Genomic DNA, 20,749 nt, shown 5'->3' with positions numbered 1-20,749 from the left:
TCACCTTCTGCTGTTATCATTGCGCAAGTCGATCCTGCTAAGGAAGCAAGGAGAGAAACCGCAAAGCAATAGAGCTTGTCTGGGAGCAGAGTGTCTCTCAGAATCACATTTGTATATGCAGCATGAAGATGATCGTCTAGGAATAGTAAAAGTGTCTCAAGTGAGCTGCGGAATTATTGTCGCCAGCCCGCTTTTCATACAAACGGAATTGTGTCTTGAAACGTTTCTTTCTGTATGAAGTAAATGGCAGAACGCTTCCAGCGAGAAGGATATCCCAGATCCTGAGAGATCGCTCATTTGACGTCTGAGAGTTACTTATCATCCGGAATAACGAGAGGATACAGCTTGATATATGGCAGGAATGTTTCTTTCGTGTTACCTAAATTATCTGACTCTGGCCTTGTAACATAGTCATAACGATCCCAAATGCAACCCTTCGATTCCCGGGTTGACTAGAGTTTATCAGAGATCATCTACTGTAGATCAGACCTATCTAATGTGAATAAAATATTCCTTTGAAATTGTGGGGTAATGGAAAATGTCCCGCAAGAATGTGGTACTTGGTCATGCTGCATGGCGCCTTTACTGTCTGGAGCAGGAGGGTGATTTAGAGTTAAACGAACCCCACTCAGAATCTAGACAACTACGCGGCAACTAGGTTTGCTCAGCAGTCACACTACCAGCATCCAAGATCAGCCCATGTACAGATTAAGAATGTGACTTGACTTTTGGATAAAACCATGATACAACTCTCTAATTGGTGGTTTTAGTTTCCGGTCTGTACTTCCGCCAAAAGGCCTTGATCTTCAAGAATTTCACTAAGATTAATATAGATATATACTACACTTTCCATCAACTCACAAAGCTTCCAATTTATGTCACGTAAGCTCACAAAGGCAGTATTACATCATTATTATTCGAAATATTTTAAGACGGTAGTAGATTATTCTAATCTAGTTGGGCCGTATGTACAAGAAGGAATAGCCAAAGAGCAGGCGTGCAGCTGAAGCTGATGTTAATCGGTTGCTACACCGCCTCTAGCAGCCGAGGTTTGGCCAAGCATCCCTTTATGGTTCGTACTACTTCTGCAGAATCCATAACACTTTCCTATAAATGCTTGAAACATTTATAAGTGGTTGGTGAAATATAAGGGAATAATCATTTCAGTTAATATACAATTAACTGTTTCACCACAGCAATAGCCAACTGATATTGATACAGAATGCTTAATACTGCATGCGGATAAAAGTTATATGCGCCCCATGGATCCAAAAGAAAGCCTGACCCTTGGCTAGTTAGGAGAGTTTCGGCTATTATTACTGCTAATAAGCTTTAGTTTCAGAACTCCGCTAGCCCGCTTCCAGCTATTGTGACTAGAAAAGGCCACGAGGCGATAAAACTAGCTTCATCCGGGGGGGTAAGTTCTCCCAACTGAGAATCGAGAATTGTACGCAATCACACTATAATGAAGTCACAATGTCAAATCATTCGACCATGCAATATAGCATTTTAAGGAAGAGCAGAGGTAGTCTAGATCAGAAGCGATGGCTGAATAATCTTCTCAGATTCAGGCTTGCTGGTACTAGGTTACTTGAAAACCCTTTATCACGCCACTCTAACGCCACTAGTTACATGGTTTAGCTTACGATGCCTCGCAAATTTTTCCCCGCCATAGAGAATACCAAAGGTGAGCTTACAACGTAATATCATTGATCAATTCTATATCTGTAGATCTATTGGAATGGGATCTGGCGACATAATTGCAGCTTGTGGTCCAGCAGTCATTTTGGAATTGAAGAAAGTATACATAAGACTATGTATGTCCTCCTTGAGCAAGGTTTCCTTGCCTTTTTCCGTGCCTAACTGTATCCAACGAAAAAAAAGGAAAAAAAACTAAGAATGCAACAAATCAGAATAGACACACGACTGGCGCCTAAAATGAGATACTCTTATGTCCCCATAACTAATTACTCTTAAGACTTAAACCCGCTGAAGTCTAGACCGGTAATGAATTAAGAATCGAGAATCAAATCCAGAAGCGTAAGTTAACTTTCCATGTCACGCATCGTTAACTCTAATGACAACATCACTACGCAAAGGTGATCTAATTAACACGCGCAACATCTGATTTCGGCTTCTACTCAGAAATATGCAGCGGATACTGGGTCTAGAATACATCTAATTTCCAAGTCCGGAGACCGATCGTGTTGCGCATCACCCGACCTGGGCCGGATCTTACATGTCACGGCACAAGTGTCAACCATTATAAGTATGTAGTCGACTGCATCAAAGCCGGAAAAGACAAAGATGAACTTAGATCTTAGTTCCACTTGCCTTTACTAGTCTGTACCATAAATGGTTGGTACTATACTCTCATGGCTCAGCCATCATATCTAGCAAAGAAATACGAATATCACCCCGCAGGAGCTGGAGATTTACGAGCTCCATGCCCTGTTCTTAATGCCCTGGCAAACCACGGGTTAATTGCCCGCGATGGCCGTAATATTACGGCTGATCAGCTGAAGGATGCCCTCAAGCATATTGGCGTTGGCATCGACATAAGGTTGGGCCTTGTCAAGGCTGCGTATGCTGTTCACAACGAAACGTCGCATCGTGGCCTTCGCAACCCAGGACAGGTAAATGACTCTGGGATACCTGTCCTGAATCTGGATCAAACCGGTCGTCCTCATGCAGTGGAACACGATGTTTCTCTCTCTAGAGAGGATCGCGCCCTGGGTGACTGTATCAGTCCTCACTCGGGCTTAATTGAAGGGTTTCTTGGGTATCCAAAAGAAGACTACTTCTCTGTTTCCCATCTTGGCAGGCTTCGCAAGAAGCGGTATCTGGAGCAAAAAGCAAAGAATAAGGATTTAAATTTTAGCTACAAAACCCGTATAGTGGGCTGTGCTGAAGCTGCTATACTTCAGGGAGTTTTTGGTGAGGGTGTCTTCTATCGCCTTCCAGTTAAATACGCGAAAGCGGTTTTCCAGGAGGAGCGTTTGCCATTTAATGAGGGCTGGAAGCCGCGATGGAGTCCCTTGATGATTCCTGAGTTGATTGTATTAGTCCTTGTGGTCTTATGTTATGCTTCTTTGTTTTGAACGTGATGCGCATAGTGCTTTGGTAATGGATCTACTTAAATTTCGATTGAGGTTTCATAAGCTTCTGCCACATTGCCAAGCAAGGTCAGACTGTTGCATTCCCTACTTAGTGGACCGGGGCCCTTCTCGAGAGGGCGCAGCTTAGGACCAACGGAGCCAAGGATTCAAAATCAGAGTAAACCAATAAAACAGCCTTTGCTCAAGCCCTATCTGGTATGAGAACATGGCATTTACCCTAGCTGGCCGTCCAGCCATTTTGGCTCTAACTCTGGGAGTTAAAGGACTGAATTCAATCAAAAATGATTGCATAACTTGCGGCTACTAACTTTCTACTGTACTTTCTATCGGAGTACGACTATCATACCTACAATCACGAAAATTGGATCAAGATACGGCTTCCTCAGGTGTGTAAGACTAGGTTGCCCATCTTCGCGATTGGCATCTTGGTCGAATGGTGAACTTCTAACTTCAGTCTTCGTCTGCTCCACCATTTGAGGCACATTTTAGGGACGTCAAGAAAACTTCATCACAGCCTTTGATTTAATTGCAGACTTCTCAGAAAATTCAAGAGGGACAATCTTCAGTTGAGAAACTTTACATTTTACGCATCAGAAAGCCAGTAGAAGAATCGATTACTTCCTTTAGTTAAATCCGGATACTCTGAACTATTCCAGCCCTGTACGATTCTGCATTCATAAATGAGTCTTGGACCAGCCAGTCTATTTATCTGTGGATCACACCCTGGAGTTGTCAAAGTTTTACTTTAAAAAAGCAAGTAGTCCGCTACACCTCAGAATAGCTATTCTCTGAATTTCGACTGTGTCACTCTCGATGTACGGCTACGGAGGACGGGTTTGCAGCAGGCCGGGAGGGCACATTCCATTTCAGAAGAAACAGGAACAGAGCATGATGGGTTAGCAGAATCACAGGCACAAATCTCCGTTAGTCTGAGCTACATAAATACATAGTACGCCAGCAAATAAGGAGGTGCGGGCACGTAGGTAGATAGACGAGGGAACAGGGGCTTCCCGGTACTGCCACAGCAGTTGTACATACGAGAAGGAAGGAAATAGAGCTCAAAGAGAGCTGAAAGTTTCACTGGTATCAGTCACTGCCCTCCAACCCCGCAACCTGAAGCAGAATGCGGCGCGGAAAATAGCAGCAAGTCACCAATCTATCTATACATACACTCCCTTTGCCTCCTTGTGGATGGAGTGCTGTACCTTATTGGAAGAAGACTGGCAGTCATTGCTGAAACCATTGAGTTCGATACGGCCATGCTTCTTCGGCCCTGCAGAAATCTGATGTGCGACACCGACGGGATTTTCCGCCGTGCGAGAAAATGTAGTCGGCGTCCTCAAGCCGCAGATTGCTCGTTTCCGGGAAGAAATAGAATGCGGGCACAAAGACCGAGTTGGTGGCCATGCAAATCAGGTATACTTTCCACTGACACCTGTTAATGATGACCGGTGTGATCATCAGAACTGTAAAGTTCCACAGCCAATTAGAACTGATACCATTTGCTGTACCACGCGTCGCGTGCGGGCAACTAGAGGGAGAATTTCTGGAACATAAACCCAAGGCACACAGTTGGCGCTCATCCCAAAGATAAGCATGCAGAGAAAAAAGAATGCAACAGCCCCGGACGAGAACGCATGCTCGGTGGTAGCGTTCGCTCGTGAGAGAAGAGCTGAGATTATCAGCATGCATAGACTAAGGCCACTGCAACCAGCCATCACTGTCCTTCGCCGGCCCAGTCGATCGAGGGTAAAGGAACGCAAATTTGAACTGAACTGAAACATCATATTGATACAGCCGCCGAGGACTTGCGCTAGTTTCTGTGACATGCCGACATTTTTTAACAAGGACAGCTGCGGTCAAAAATTCAGCTTGACAGAACATAGTACTGGACGGGAGCCAACAAGCTTAAAGGGTGCGTAATAAACCACCAGATTGATCCCCCCTGCCTGGTTCATGAACTGGACCCACCAAGCCAAAGAGGATGCGACGCCTCGTCTTCACCTGATCGTTCCGGAACAAGCTGGTAACGTCACCGCCTGTTCATACTGATATCTGCTTATATAGAATAAGGTCTCCTAAGAGGATGTTATATATCTTAATCTCTACAAAATAATGTGGTCTAGCTCTAGTCTATATAGTATCTAAATACCCCTTATTAATAAGTAAGGCAGTAAGAAAGCGTCGGTGCGCTGGGAAGCATACAATACATTACTGTCAAAGTGTATAGGCGAGCTCTAGGCTATAGTGACAGGGTGGGATATTTCAGGTGTTCCATCCTGGCTTAAGGCACTGCAGCAACCACTAAAGTTGATATATAGGAAACTGTGAAATCTAGGTTCATATGTTGTTACAAACCAGATTGGAACTATTGCACCAACGGCCATTGTTCAGCGTGGTCAGTCCCAGAAAAATCGCTCTGTCCATGCATTCCACGTTCGTTCATTCAGCCCTGTCGAGTCAGTGAGGAGCAGACTATCTGTGCTGGTGAAGAATACTTACCATAAATAATGGCATCTACAAGCCCCTGGATAGCAATGCACACCTGGTTCAACATCAGCTATGTACCTACAGCAGCGTTTCACGAAAATTACCTTGTCCAGGATGTTGATTGAGAGTGGTGCGGGCCGTTTGGCAGTGGACTGGTAGATCCGAATTGCGGTGGGGATGATCCATATCATCATGTATACTGTGGGATACAACATCATGCGTCGAGACATCTGTAAAATGTCAACTAATGAGAAAATCAGCAAGGGAGTGATTGATTACCTTCTTGAGAGATGGAGCAGGGTGGACTTTTCTGAAAGACCTGGAATTTGAAGAATTGTTCGGTGAAGGATCCTGTCTGCGCCTCTGAGTATCCTGCGAGCGAGACAGCATGATAAATGTGTCGTCTTCCTCAGATGAACTGACTGCCCTATGGGCTTTAAGTAGTATCCAACATAGCTGAGCGTACAGTACTATTATTGCAATGACGATGATCCATCGAGGAATGAAGTTGACGAGGAGCCGAATCCGGTCACTGGTGAACCAGCACCCTGAATACCAGTTCAGCAGGCCATTCAGTGCGTGAAAGCGTTGGAGAAACAGACATGCTCCTATATTCCCGTATCCCACAACCACCAAACCGAGAACTGCCCAAAGTGTGGACAGTCCCCACGGTAGACACCAAATGACGATCGGATGACCTTGCATCCATGCCGATGCCCGTTTGTTGTCGGAGAGTATCACATAGGTGCAGATAGCAATGAGCAAAACCCAGTAGTCAGCTATGAACAAGTCTCAGTATATATTTTTGAATCACGCAGCAAGGGCGGCTTACTCTGTATGATAAACATCTGTGCTATGAATCCATTGAAACTACAGAATGCATGCTGGGCTGGCTGCCAGATTTCATGGCCGGTGAAATTCATTATTGTCGAGATCATGAAGTTTAGGGCTATCATGAAATCGCTTATTCCCAGCCCTATGAGGTAGTTCAGCCTGACGTCCAGGGCTTACTGATGTAACAATTACCAAAGATTAGTTGATGGCGGAATGTCCGCAGTGATGGAATGAGCTTTTGGCTGTTAGTATGCCTGTTCGCTCATAGGGAACGCACAGCTCAGAACGCCTACGATGAAACTCAAAATCATCCATCCCGCTCCGAGAACAGAGGTTATAGACACCGCTAGGATTGCAATGGACAGAGTTTTCTCGGCCTCAATCGAAGTGGGCGCTGAGAGGGCTGCTCGGAAGGCGAGACTATTGTGCATGTTGGATGTGCTTCACCTCCACATAAATCATACATGATAGGGCTGAAGCGATGAGGAAAGGGCACAGATCGTCGTTGACCAGTGCTCCCAGCTTGAATCCATTGTCTACTTATGCTCTTGGGGAAATGATATTGAGATCACTGTAATGTTTTGAGGGATGCTGTGGGATATTTGCTTTTGACGCGCTTATCTGTTCTCCCTGCTCTCGAGATTTCCGTTGTATGGCTGGTGTAGCTCCTTATCGGACGTCGACTAGTACGGCTTGACTGATTTCCGCGGGAGAGCTAACTTGTGATCGGTCAATTTTCGAGTTGTAGATAAGAGCCTATGCCCCTGAGTGGACCAGATCCGCTTTATCCGTAATCGCATCCCGAAAATAGTCCCTGCCTAGATAAGGGGATGTTCCTTGAATTGGCGACGCAAATTATGATCAGGCCATATCATGGGGCTGACATCAAAATATCAGCTCCTCACTGTTCAAAATAAGATAATGATAGTATCCCCGGAGGATTCTAGTGTCAAACCTCTTCGTGTTGCTTGTAAAGTGTAGTATACATTGTGGAAAGACACTTCGAATGGAGCGCCACAGAATCACTATTTGGACCCATGACAGGACCAAAAAATGCTCCGAGTATACTGCATAACTCTATCACATTCCTGCCGTGGAATTGTACTCGAGAGCTTACGGAGTGTGACTGTGGGAGAGAAGGATTGCCGCAGAAATAGATCCAATTCACATATAGGAGACCAGATAATCGCTCGAGGCAGGGATGCACGCCGTCTGTCTCACTCAAAGGCTCGGGATTCATATAAGGAACCGAGCTCAAGCGAATGATGGTGAATATTCCTCGGGAACTTGACGGCCATATTGTCGGATATGTCTGTGTTAACCGCGTTATCTTGTGGATCATAACAAATTCCACGATTGATTCGTCTTGTGCTTGGATCAGACCCCTCCCACTTAAACACAGGAACGTACCCCTTGAAGAAAACCCCTTTCCTTGGTACCTGAGTTCTTCTTCCAAGCGCTCGCAATGGAACTGAAATACGAATCGTCTAAATTGAAATTCCGAGAGAGTGGTTATGTTTGCAAAGTCTCACAGCGACTATCATTGGCATTCAGTCATGGAAAATGGAGATTCCTACCGATAAATAGCCTGGGCTGCCTTATCGGAGCCATTTCTTGCTGACAGAATACTTTCGGAAGAGGACGACCAGTCCTCTAATAGCCCAGGCCTCGACAGCCCACGCAGGAATTGGTTAGCCGAAACAACACAGGAACACTACAGACCATGGGGTATGGACACCCTGGAGATAATGGTTCTCTGCGATAGGGCCCCTGCTGACATTGCTTTTCTGTGCACCCAGTGAGATTATATCTGCGTTCATCTTGCTTGGGGAGAACCAGCTTGCTGTACCGACAACCCTAATGTTATGATTAGTATGATCTCTTCTCTGGATGCTCTATATACCATTCAGTGAACCAGCAAGTCTTTGATCATAATTACTCAAAGAAAATCAGAGTGTAGTAATACTATCGAGCTTTCATATTCATGATAATGGATATTATTGAACCCGAGACTAAATGAGACCAAACCTACTATTCAACAGATAACCGGCAATGAAAACCCTAGGAAAGGATAGGAAAAGTTATAGAAAAAGATAGCTATCCAAGACTAGCTCCGAAAGGGCTTCACTGTTTTATGTACACCTACGAACGTAGAGAATTTCCGGTGTCTGAATGCTTTGATACCTTATGGCCACGAAGCCCACGCCTATAGAGGACCAGGTGCCAAGAGAGTCGAGGCGCTACGAGTACTCAGGGACTGAAAGTACTCAGGCATAGAGCACAAACCTGTGTAAATGTATCATTTTGCTATTTTGTTAGAGTCAAAGCAGCTCAGATTTGTAGTCGTACATCACGCGATGCTCTGCCGCCGTGCCATAGAGCCATATTGGACCCTGACTCTAAATCAAAACACCAGGGGCAACATAGGTATCAATCTGATCTCCCGCGTAATGATATCTAGATCGTGGGCTGCTACCCACACCCAGATGTTTTCTTTGTATGCAGGGTACTGGGAGTTCAGGTGATACGGCCAACATTAGTACCGCCTGTGAAGAAGATCTTGTCCCAGCGCTCGGCTAAGAGAGCCTGCGTCTCGGCCACACCTCCCTGGACAACGGAGTAACATAGGGGGTCAAGGGATGCCTCGCAGATCTTTTGTATAACAACGGCGCTGTTGGGGGCATTTTCGGAAGGCTTAATGACAACGGTATTACCGGCAGCAATAGCACCAATAACGGGGCCCAAGGACAGCTGGAACGGGAAGTTGGAGGTGCTAGATACGATATGGGAAGAATATTAGGGTTTCTCGAATCGTCATCTTGTAAAGAAGAGCAAAACATACCCGATCACTAACACGCAGCCGAGGGGATCCTTCCGAATCTTAGGCCTTATGATTTTAAAATGGAGGTCAATATCACGGCCTTCTCATCTTTCACCCGCTTATGCAGGTTGCGAGTAGTAAAGACAATGTCGTTGAGCAGCCAGCCGCTCTCAGCGATTTCAGTCTCAAAACGCGGTTTGTTCAAGTCCAGAGCGCAGGCCCGAACGATATCCTCCTCGTGGTCTTTGACGCTGTAGAAAAACATCAATTACCCTTCGTTCATGATGAAATATGTCACTCATTTTGCAGAGGGTATAGCACGCACGCCCAGTAGAGCTTCCGGAGCTGGACGAGACGAAACTCGACATCGCGGCTCCTGTGCTCCAGGAATGATTTGCGGGTGGTAGAGATGCATGCGGAGATTGTTTCGAGGGAGCTGAATTGAAGTTCCGGAATTTGGCCGCCCATCATAGTGGCTAAAGGGAAAATGGGCAGTGTGGAATGGAGACACTTCACGAAGCCCATGAAGAAGAACCTTCTTCAGCGTTTTTTCTCCGCATTCGCCTGCACTGCTCGGCTTCTTGCATAGTGGAATGCGAGCCGAGAAAATGCCATTACCTTGGAGAGTGGCTTTTGGAAGTAGCATTTTCAGTCTAGGCCGTGATAGGCATCGTACGAAAGGTTACGGGGCTGTTACAGTGTGACAACGCTCCTGGTGTGCTTGTAAATTTGCGACTATTCTCTGACGAATGCCAGTATACATTCGGCTTGATTGTTGCACCGAACGGACAAGATGGCAATGAGCAGCTTCGAGGCAAATACCTGACATCCGAAAAAGTTAGGTCGATCGAGGTATGGCGAAATAAGGTTCACTAGGTTCAGTGGTGCCGATGCATTAGGCAAACAGGATCGTTTGTTCGAACACCGGCTCACTCCTTAGTCATTTCAGCCTCCCACGGCTTAAAAGCCTCGTTGGTATGCTTAATTTGCGGATTGTGTTACTGTTTAAGTCCGGCCAATCTGAGGACTGCAGCCTCTCTGATGTTCTCTTTCTCCTCCCTTCTAAATCAGATGTTCTTGCCCCCTTTCCCCCGGCAGCTGTGCGAAGGAGAGACACCAAATTTGTGCAGGCGATACTCTACAAATATCTCGCCGTACATCCTGCCTGGCGCACATTTCTACGGCGGACTAATTGTACAAAAGGGACTTTTGGATTTTTTTACTGTTCACCGCATGTATTACCTATTACCACTACCTCCCACGAATCTCCTACCTAAATATAGTGAACCATGGTTGCTATGGTTGCACTAGAGGAGAATTCAATATTAATACTACATGGCATTTGATATCGATACTATATGGCATTGATATTAATACTATAGTAATTTAATATCCTATAGTTAAGTTATAGGAGAATAATCGTCTCTATTAGTACGCAGTATAAGTGTAGTGGTAATATTATAATATATATATACATATATATATTGACCTTCAGTAACCACTATAAGAATAATTCTTAACTACCACCTATTTAACCCTCTATATATTAAATTAATATTTAGATATGGATTAAAATAACTATAATTACTATATATTTTATATAAAAATATTAATTTTCAATAAGCATGTTGGATAGGACTCAGGTAGATAGTATATATATTCATAATGGCATCGGTGTGAGAATTTATCAAATGTTATCTAGTAGCGATATCGAATGCCATGTAGTATTGATATTGAATTCTCATCTAGTATCAATACGAATGCCATATAGTATCGATATCGAATTCTCATCTAGTAGGGATAGTGCAGGGCGTGCGACCGTACTGAGGGGGGGGGGGGGGAGATGTAATCATTGTAAAAAAACCAAAAGTCCTTTTTGTACAAATAGTCCGCCGTAACAGACCTTTAGTGGGTGGAAATGATCAGGAGAATTGAAGAAACGTAAAACCATTAGTGTCTATGTTCTGTACGTCTACAATAGTACCCAATACGAGATCTAAAATACTTAAGGAGCGCCGGGGTATCCCCAATAGCTGGAGTCTTCCTACCTTGAGTCTCAATGGACCCTCGAGAGGTCATACCAGGCGCAAGAATGATGACCAGAATTTGATTGGCTCGTTGGTCAGATATGCGGATGTGAGCTTTGAAAATGGCGGCGCCTCTTCACGGCTTCACAAGACGTAACCACTACGATTTTTTTGTAGGTCAACTTGCGACGGAGCTGTTAATGAGATGGCAAAGGTGGATTCAGATATTCAATGAAAGCATTGGCGACAGTGAACTTCCTCTACCGAGGCAAACCCTGGTCACTTTGGCAAGGAAAGCCAGGTTTCACAGTATATAGAGGCAAACCATAGCTCAGGCCGGATAGTTAGTTGGTCCGTCCATGTCGCTAGTTCGACCTCTGTATTTATTACCTCTGAGAAGTAGATCGGATCGGATCGACAGGGAACTTAGTGACTGCCTATCTAGGCCTAGGGGTGGATTTTACAGTAAGACTTGCACCAAATCAGAACAGATTAGGTTTAATTCTGATTTTCTAAAATTTTAGACTCAAAATCGCAGTGGTTCAGATTCAACTGGGGTTGGACTCGCCCGAACCTAAGCCTAGCATGCAAAAAGGACGCAAACATTTTCCATTCCAACACCCAAAACCATGTAAAACAATTAATCACCCCCACAATGAATATGAATGTACATTAAGTGACTTTATAGCTATGGGAACGCGTGGCAGCTGTAGGTCAGTAGCTTGTATGGCTTACAGAGCCATGACGTGCTGCGTTTGGAGTTGCAGGGCTCCTTAAATACCACATGCCCATATTCAGTTACGAAGGGCATTCAGGGGAACCAACGCAGACTCCTTGGTAACCATCTGCGCAAGTTTATAGATACTACTTGCCCCCCGTACGGACACCAGCGTGATATTTGCCCGCAGGTAGGCGATGATCCAGTTGTGCAGCTCGACAGCCACCAGTGAGTCCACCCCATATTGGTCCAGGCTCCTCGCCGCGCTGAGAGACTCAACAGGTGTAGCCAACAGTTTCCCCAGTCGCTCCAGGAGAGTCTGGCAAACCACCTCTACCGCGTCTTCGAAACAACTGATTTTACTGAGGAGGGTGGAGACGTCGACCGACGATCCTGACATCTTTGACTGCGTCTGTTCGGGGCGGACCAGATGCGCAAAGCGCCGTTGTGAGAACCATTGATTCACGCTGCCGCTGGAGGGCAGACTCCCGTGGGATGGTGCCAGTCCGATAGAGCAGACGCAGTTGCCGTCGTCACGTCCACCGTCAGTCACGGCGTACTCGATCAGCGCCAGGAGTTCGGAGAGGTGGGAGGATGAGAAGCCCTGACGACGGAGCGTGGCGGCCGTTTGAGGATTTTCACTGACGTAGCCCGCATCAAGCACCCATCCGACGTTGATGGAGTAGCCCGGTAGTCCGTGGGCGCGGCGATACCGCGCCAGCGCGTCCTGGACGCTGCAGGCGGCGGCGTAGTTGGACTGTCCGATGTTACCGCTCATCGCCACAATGGAGGAGAGGCTGATGAAGAAGTCGATGTCTTGACCGAGGATGTGGTGCAGATGGAGGCTGCCCCGAACCTTGGGCGTTAGCGCCGCCTGCCAGTCCTCACAGGTCATTTCGCCGAGAAGGGCATCCTGGAGCACCATGCCGGACTGGATAATCCCCCTCACGGGTGGAAATCCTGAGCGGCCAGGGACAGTCGTCAGCGAGGCGACATCGTCCGACGACGCCACATCCCCGGCTTTGGCAAGCACATGTACGCCCCGGGCTTCAAGCTCGGAAATGAGGTCATGACTGCGCGGGTCCACGGCACCCGAGCGGGAAAAGGATATGAGATATCGCGCTCCGTGGTCTGCCATCCAAGAGAGCATGGCTCGCCCCAGCCCGCCGAAGCCTCCAACCACGAGGTAGCTGGCATCCGGTCGGAGCTGTGCTGGTGGTGGTACTGGTGGGATGGCCTGAGGACAAAGGTCATGTCCTGTCAGATTAAATCCGATGCAGGAAATGGTGTGGGGAAATAAGGGGTAAGGGGACTGCTCACCTTTACTTGCTGATCCTTCTCAACAGTGAGGATAATCTTGCCTATATGGTCCCCCTTCTGGATGTGACGGAAAGCGCGCTCGATTTCTGAGACAGGCATCGTAGTCAGGGACACCGGTTGGATCGAACCGGTGGCGGTGAGTGAGACAACCGACTTCAGCAAGCGCCTTGCCAGTGCCTTGTCCTGCTCGATGATAATGCTAAAGTCCACGTAGGCAAACGTCACGTTGCGGAGGAGGAACTCTATGGGCATCAGGGCATCATCCTCCAGATCCTTACGTCCGATCTCGATGAAGCGCCCAAATGGGGCGACGAGATTGGTACTCTCGCGGAAGGCCTCGCCACCGAGCGAGTTCAGAACAACATCGACCCCATACCCATCAGTGACTTGCTTGATCCTACCCGCAAATGCCGTTTTCCGGCTGGAGTAGATATGGTCAGCCGCCAGGCCGAATCGCCTTTGCAAGAACTCTCGCTTCGCCTCGTTGCCTGCGGTCGCAAAAACTTCAGCCCCGATATGTTGAGCTAAGCTGATCGCAGCTTGGCCAACTGCTCCGGCGGCTGAGTGAACCAAGATTTTATCACCATTGCGCAGGCGAGCCTTATCGATGAGACAATAGTACACCGTAGTGCCGACTATAGGGAGCGAGGCTGCTTCGGCGAAAGACATGGCATCCGGCACGATGTGGCAGCAGTCGCCGTGAACGACTGGGTAATTGGTGTAGGCCCGCGAGTATAGGGCACACACGCGGTCTCCGGGCCGGAAGCGATCCCGCATGTTGGCTCCGACGTCGAGGACGACCCCGCTGCAGTCGTTTCGGAGCTGAACGTAGCTTTCTAGCTGGCCCGCCGCAATCAGGACATCCTTGAAGTTGATGCTGGCGGCCCGAAGCTCCAACCGGACATCGTCCGGGCCCAGCTCAGGGGCGTCAAGGTCGTCCTTCCAGCGAAGAGTCTCCAGTAGACCGGGGACTGCGAGCTCAGCCGTCAGCGGCCGTCCAGTACCTAGGAAGGGAACCATCCCGGGCTCTGCGTGTTGCCCGACACGCCTGACATAATCGCTGATGTCTGGGCGATGAAAGGCTCGTGCCACAAGAAGTCGGTCGTCTTCCTCTGCAAACTCATCCTCGACCTCAGTAGCGAGCCGGGACTGATCAAACGTCGCACTGCGTAGCAGACGGGGTAGCACTTTTACAAGCTTCGGCAGTACCTGCTCGGGGCCACACCGCAGGTTGAGAGTCACTGCGCGGATATCAGCATGCTCCAGGTGCAGTGTTCGGGCAAGCCCAGCCCAGAGACCGGTCTCAGCCTCATCGGCACTGTCCGTGGCGCTGATGCTCACGAACAGGACGGTGCGCACTTGGAGAACCCAACGTTTGAATTGTTCCCAACACTTAGGATCAGGGCTGCGACATAACTGTTGAGCCACCTCCGGTAGCATGATGACAATTCCGTCTTCCGCGGCAGACATTAATAGAGAGTGAGCGGAGATGCTTCCCTGAGAAGTGTCGAGTTCTCTCTCGAGCAAGTGAAGCCAACGTTTAGAGTCGGTACTTGTCACTCGAGATAGGTTTGCGTCGGTGGTCACGAACCGAAGCGTAGGCAAGGGAGTACCATCAGCCGTGGACTGGGATGACGAAGGGGCCTCTGCAATGAACACGCTGAACTTTCCCCCATCATCCTCCTCATAGTCTCGAAACCACACCTCCGCATTGGCAAAGTCAGCCTGTTGCAACCGGCGCAACCATTCCGGCCCAGTGAGTGTGGGAGCTACCGTTCTCCCGTCGTCATGGCCCGACCACCATCCCGGGAGCGTCCCGAACACCAGGTTGCAATAGAGGGTTTCCCGCGTGACTTCCATCATCATGAATCTTCCCCCTGGTCGAAGAACAGAGTGTACATGGCGCAGGGTCCGATCGATATGCTTGGTCGCGTGAATGACGTTAGTCGCAATGATCAAGTCGTAGCTACCTTCGGCGAATCCTTGCTTTATCGGGTCGCGTTCGATGTCCAAGACGGTGAATTCGACTACATCCGCCAGATCCCCAAGTCTCTCCTTAGCCGCGCTAAAGAAGCCCGGGGAGATGTCAGTAAAGTCGTACTGGTGCACGGCGCTGCGCCCTGCCTTCCTCAGGGCCTGCAGGATAAGGATGGTTGTAGATGCCGTACCGGCCCCGATTTCGAGGACCCGCAGGCCGGATGCTTGTCGGCCTAGCTCATGGCAGTATGCAGCCATTTGAGAATAGCAACGGCGCTGGTCGTCGGTCGAGTAGAGTCGGGACAGGAGATTATCCTGCGACAGCAGGGACAACGGATCCGTGCGGCAGGTAAGGATGCTGGATAGGTGCGGGCCCAAGCGAGCGATCACATCGCCCACTGGCCCCAGATCCAGGTCGAGGCAGGCCATCTCGATTTCCGAATGAGAGTTCCCAAAGTGAGATGTGCCCCGACCGGCAACAGTCTTCATCCAAGCAAACTGGTGGCGCAGGTAACCGTCTGGGATATCGGTCGGGTTCGGGACTTCTTCGAGCGCGCGCTGGATATGACCCAACGCCAGGGCATTGAGTATGCGATCTTGCTCAGCAAAAGATCCTGAGGGGACGACGGCCTGACACCTATCCCGACAATGATGGGCTGTCGTCTTATCATCCATCCATGCTACCCACTCCATGCCATGACAAATTTCTCGCGAGTTGCGACTGTCTGCTACAGCGCCCGGTAGAGTCTTCAGCCGAATACCTTCGGCCTCGAGGACCATCACGGGGCTCTCAGTGCCTCCAGAGTGTTGTTGTACGCGAACATCGAGAATCGACGAGGGCTTGCTATTATTACACGACTTTGCTGCGCAGACAAGCTCGGTATTTGCCTCTGTCGATCGGTTGGCGATCCGCAATTGTTTGACGAAGACCGGCATGCACGGGGACTGGAGCCCATCCTCAAGGAACAGCAGCGACACACCACTCTGGAACAAGGCTGCATCAAGGGCTGGAGGGGATAGCCAGTCTCCCATGCCGCCCGGGGCTACGGGCAGGTTGGGAACCCGTACAGACACATGGGTAGAGTGCCTGCTAGTTCGGATAGCGCACAAGCTCTCAAAAGGGGACCGCCAACCCAGGCCAACTCCGTCGCCTATTTGGTAGAACTTCCGCGGGTCCGTCAGCCGTTTGCATTGCTTGTCGATGCGCTTTGCGTCATCTGGGGTTACGCCAAGAGGGTAGTGCTCGTTTACGGGGTCAGCCTCTGTGCGAATCAAGCCACGACAATGCTCAGTCCACGATTGCTCGCTATCGACTGTGAAGATTCGGAACTCGCTCCAGATGGACGATGACTCGCGTGCAGATCGCGCTTGGGGACGCAGTGACAAGCAAATCTCCTGTCCCGGCCCTGGATCGTCTTCGCTCAAGGCCAGTGCCTTCCCGAAGCTAATGTCTCGCAAACGGACACTGTGGACGTGACTGGTCGGGTCCGTGTTATAAATGTGCTGTCTAATCGCTTGCACGGCCATCGTGATATAGCCCGCTGCTGGGAAGACGATTTGTCCCTGGACCCGATGGTTTCGTAGCCAAGGACACTCCTTCAGGCTCAGGAAGTGGCGCCATTTTGGCTCCAAGCGGTTGACATCTAGCGACAGAGTACCCAAGAGTTCATGCGGTACGTGAGGCCGGTGCCGGTAGGTCTCGGACAGACGACTCTTGTGCCAATAGGTGCGGCCATGGTCGAAGGGATAAGGGGGGAGGTCAACAAGCGGCCTAGCCGGGGGACCATCCTGATTGAGGTCGTTTAAATTCACAGTCCCGTTAGAAATATGCAGGAAAGTGAGACATTGGAGGAATGTCACTGCTGCGTCTTGGGCGCCCCGCAAAAGTGTGTGAGTGTGGTTTATACCCTCTAGGGATCCTCGTAGGGATCGCAGGGTTTCCTTCACCGGTCCGGCCAGCTGCGAGTGGGGTCCAACTTCAATCAGCGTATCAACAGGAAGGCCATTAAACTCCTGCTGGCACATGCTGCTGAATGCTTGTGAGAACAGAACGGGGCTGGTTAGGTTCTGCGTCCAGTAGTGACCGTCGATTAGCGATTTCTGGTCTAGGGCCTTGCCCGTGACCGTGCTAAACATCCGCACCGATGAGCCGACCGTTCCCGCGGGAAGTGCTTTCAGTGAAGACTCATATGCCTCTTTGATGCGTTCCATATGATGAGAATGATAAGCCGCGCCGTTGGTGCTCAACTTGCGGTTGAAGATGCCCTCCCCGTCTAGAACGTGCTTGAGCCGGTCAATTGCAGCTGAGTCGCCGGAGACAGTCACGCTCGAGGGACTGTTGTAGCATGCAATGCCAATGCTACCGTCGGCTGTGCCAACCCTCCGGATATGCTGCTCAACCACCGCGGGAGCTGCCCCAACTGCCATCATCCCCCCGGGAGAAGATTGCAGATTCTCAGTGACCAATTTGCTGGTCAATTGCCCACGGAAGTAAGCCGCCGTCATGGCATCTTCGAGCGAGATGGCATGGGCAGCATACGTGGCAGCAATCTCCCCGCTAGAGTGTCCCACTACCGCACAGGGAAAGACCCCGAAGCTAGACAGGGTGTCCACCAGGGCAAGCTGGATCGCCGTCGTTAACGGCTGGGAAAGTGCCGGGTCATTAATCCGAGAGTCAGCTTCCTCTCGGCGCAGCTCGGATATTAGATCCCACGGACAGCCCAGCCTGAACAGCTGTTCACGGGCGCGCTCGAGGGATTGGGCGAAGACCGGGTGAGCCTGAAGGAGATCACACCCCATGCGTGGATATTGCGCCCCTTGTCCGCCAAAGACCAGGGCGATACGTGCAGAGGCCTTTGGCTCTTTTTCCGGGATTGGACTGTGAGCTGCGTTCATAAGTTGTGTTACGAGATCATCTACAGTCGATGCCACCAAAGCCACCTGGTGACGGTGGGTGGATCGCTTGTTTCCCAGCGTGTAGGCTACTCGGGCAAGCCAATCATCCTCGCCTCGGTGGCCAGCATGGTCGAGCACAAGGTAGCGAGCCAGCTGAAGGCAAGCTCTCTGGCACGCTTTCTCGCTAGCCGCGCTGATAACAAAGACACGCAGCTTTTGCGTTGACGAGCTCGTCACAGAGAAACGGGCAGGGGAAGGAGAAAGATGAGATATGACCTTATCCAAGGAGTCGACCACGATATGCGCATTGGTACCTCCATATCCGAAGCTGGCCATGTGCACGCCATTAGCACTGCCACCATAATGTGATTTTTTTTGTCATTGGCTAACTTACCTATTAACGGAAATTCGACCAAGAACATCTGGTTTTTCGGCTCTGACGGGGATCTAGCCGAGGGGGTTAGTAACAGAGAGGAGGATAGTCTTGGAAAGATAACAACTTACACGCAAACCCCAGTTCTCCAGTGGAATATCAGGATTGCATGTCTGGTAGTTGGCCTGAGCCGGGATGATGCCATGCTCCAGCATGAGGACCGCCTTGATTAACCCAGCCAGTCCAGCAGCCGACTCGGTGTGTCCTATATTGCCTTTGATAGATCCAATCGGCAAAGCGCACTCGGGCCTTCGGTGCTGCCCCAGCACGGCAGCAATGGCGCTGGCCTCGATCGGATCCCCGACCTTGGTTCCGGTCCCATGCGCTTCGACATAGTCGGCATGCGTGTCCAAATTCGCCTGTTGGTACGCATTCCAGATGGCCTCCCTCTGGGCCTTCGCACTGGGCACGGTGATTCCCGGAGTTCTACCGTCCTGATTCAGCACTGAGTTGCGGATTACGGCACGAACGGGGTCGCCGTCTCGCAGGGCCGCCGAGAGAGGCTTCAAGACGACACCGGCACAGCATTCTCCCCGTCCGTACCCAGTGGCTCGCGCATCGAACGAGAATGACCTCCCCTCCCGGGAAACCATCTTCATCTGGCTTCCGTAGGTGAAGCGCTGCGGATCCAGCAGGAGGTTGACACCGCCGACGAAGCACTGCGTTGTCTCCCCAGCACGAAGGCTCTGTACCGCTTGATGCAGGGCAACCATGCTTGCGGAGCAGCCTGTATCAACCGTGAAGCTTGGTCCATGCAGATTGAAGAAGTGGGAGATGCGGTTGGAGGTCATGGCAGCACCTGTACCTGTGACCAGGTAGGAAGGTGGATGTTGGGGATCGCGGGTGACAGACTCATGGTAATCTTGTGCCCACTGGCCGACATATACGCCGGTTTGGGACCCCCAAAGAGCATCCATGGTCATTCCGGCGTTTTCAAAGGCCTCGTAAGCCACCTCGAGTTGCAGCCGCTGCTGCGGATCCATCGCCTATGCAGCGGGCGTTGTCAGGAAGGGGCATCTAATACGGAAGACAAAAGGGACAAAATTTACTCACCGTCGCTTCGACCGCATGAATTCCAAAGAAGTTCGCGTCGAACGCCGCAATATCTTCGCGCAGGAAGTGTGCTCCCCCGGTGGTAGTCTGTCAGGAGAAATGAACCAGATTTCCCTCAGAAAGAATGAATGAGAAGTTACCGTTCCGGCTCTGTTGCCTGATAATTCCTGGAAGGCCTTCATATTGAACCGTCGTCGTCCCGGGCCAGGCGTCCACGCGGTACGTCCGGAGAGAAGCATGTCCCAAAGCCCGGAGGGGTCCGTCGCCGAGCCAGGAAATCGACCACTGAGGCCGACAATGGCGATAGGGAGGCAGGCCGTGTCGCCACGCCCGCCGTCGCTATCCCATTCTGTCCCTGCTACCGGTTCTTGAGCCTTCTCGGGCGCCGCTGTACCAGAGTCAAACACCATGGTGGCCAGTTAAGTGTTGAGTAGGATGGTTATCAAAATGTTTGAGTTGGTATAGTCTCTACGTTCTAACCACTGGATCAAGTTTCCCACTCATATACGTATATATGTACCTGTAGCATGCGAAGGTAAACGAGCCTCTGCCAGGGGGCTCGCAGGACAGTCCTGCCGCTTCCAGCAGATGCTCGTGCTTCGGTTGATCGAACAAGAAACGTTACATTGAAGAGAGGGAGTGCGTATCAGACTGACGCAAGCATCCGCTACGTGGAGGCTGGAAGTGTAATGAACAAGTATGATTATTGCCATACACTGAGTTTGGCTTTCTTCTCAATAACTAATTACAGGTAATATCAGCACCTATTGTCCGGTTGGGAAGTGGGTCTAATTAAGTTAGAAGTTAAGGTTATTTAGACAAGCCTGGCCCAATTCTGTTGAGTCCCTTCACCCACGGAATGGCGATAGTAACCCGTGGTAGGCCCTCCGCCACACTGCCCTGGCAGTAGCTTGGCATTACCGCAATGCATGGCCGGATATGGCCGGAGGATGAAATTTGACAGGATTAATCTTGGCTATCTACCCTACTAGTATTAGATCAGGCCGCGATCTCATCCTCTCTTCCTCCATAAGGCACCTATCTCTTTTCGTACGAATTGGT

General features: G+C 49.8%; 3 protein-coding genes across 3 annotated transcripts; 1 reads left to right on the top strand and 2 right to left on the bottom strand.

Moving 5' to 3' along the window:
- Positions 1-2,375: 2,375 nt before the first annotated feature.
- On the top strand, positions 2,376-3,101 carry Aud_009537 (peroxidase family protein; the record flags this gene model as incomplete). The annotated part of the gene is made up of 1 exon (XM_043294389.1): positions 2,376-3,101. The coding sequence occupies one exon, from the start codon at positions 2,376-2,378 to the stop codon at positions 3,099-3,101; it is 726 nt and encodes a 241-aa protein (XP_043150324.1).
- Positions 3,102-8,960: 5,859 nt separating this feature from the next.
- On the bottom strand, positions 8,961-9,735 carry Aud_009536 (uncharacterized protein; the record flags this gene model as incomplete). Its single annotated transcript, XM_043294388.1, has 4 exons — positions 8,961-9,216; positions 9,286-9,314; positions 9,362-9,515; positions 9,590-9,735. The coding sequence occupies 4 exons, from the start codon at positions 9,733-9,735 to the stop codon at positions 8,961-8,963; spliced, it is 585 nt and encodes a 194-aa protein (XP_043150323.1).
- Positions 9,736-12,085: 2,350 nt separating this feature from the next.
- On the bottom strand, positions 12,086-20,097 carry Aud_009535 (type I iterative polyketide synthase; the record flags this gene model as incomplete). The annotated part of the gene is made up of 6 exons (XM_043294387.1): positions 12,086-13,246; positions 13,330-18,529; positions 18,596-18,648; positions 18,706-19,620; positions 19,688-19,774; positions 19,828-20,097. 6 exons carry the CDS (start codon positions 20,095-20,097, stop codon positions 12,086-12,088), a joined length of 7,686 nt encoding a protein of 2,561 aa, XP_043150322.1.
- Between the last annotated feature and the right edge of the window lie 652 nt (positions 20,098-20,749).

This window comes from Aspergillus udagawae (genome assembly GCF_001078395.1).
Source record: "Aspergillus udagawae IFM 46973 DNA, scaffold_8, whole genome shotgun sequence".
In the NCBI taxonomy this organism is placed as follows: domain Eukaryota; kingdom Fungi; phylum Ascomycota; class Eurotiomycetes; order Eurotiales; family Aspergillaceae; genus Aspergillus; species Aspergillus udagawae.
The sequence above is the reverse complement of the archived record's forward strand: the minus strand, read 5'-3'. Positions and strand labels throughout refer to the sequence as shown.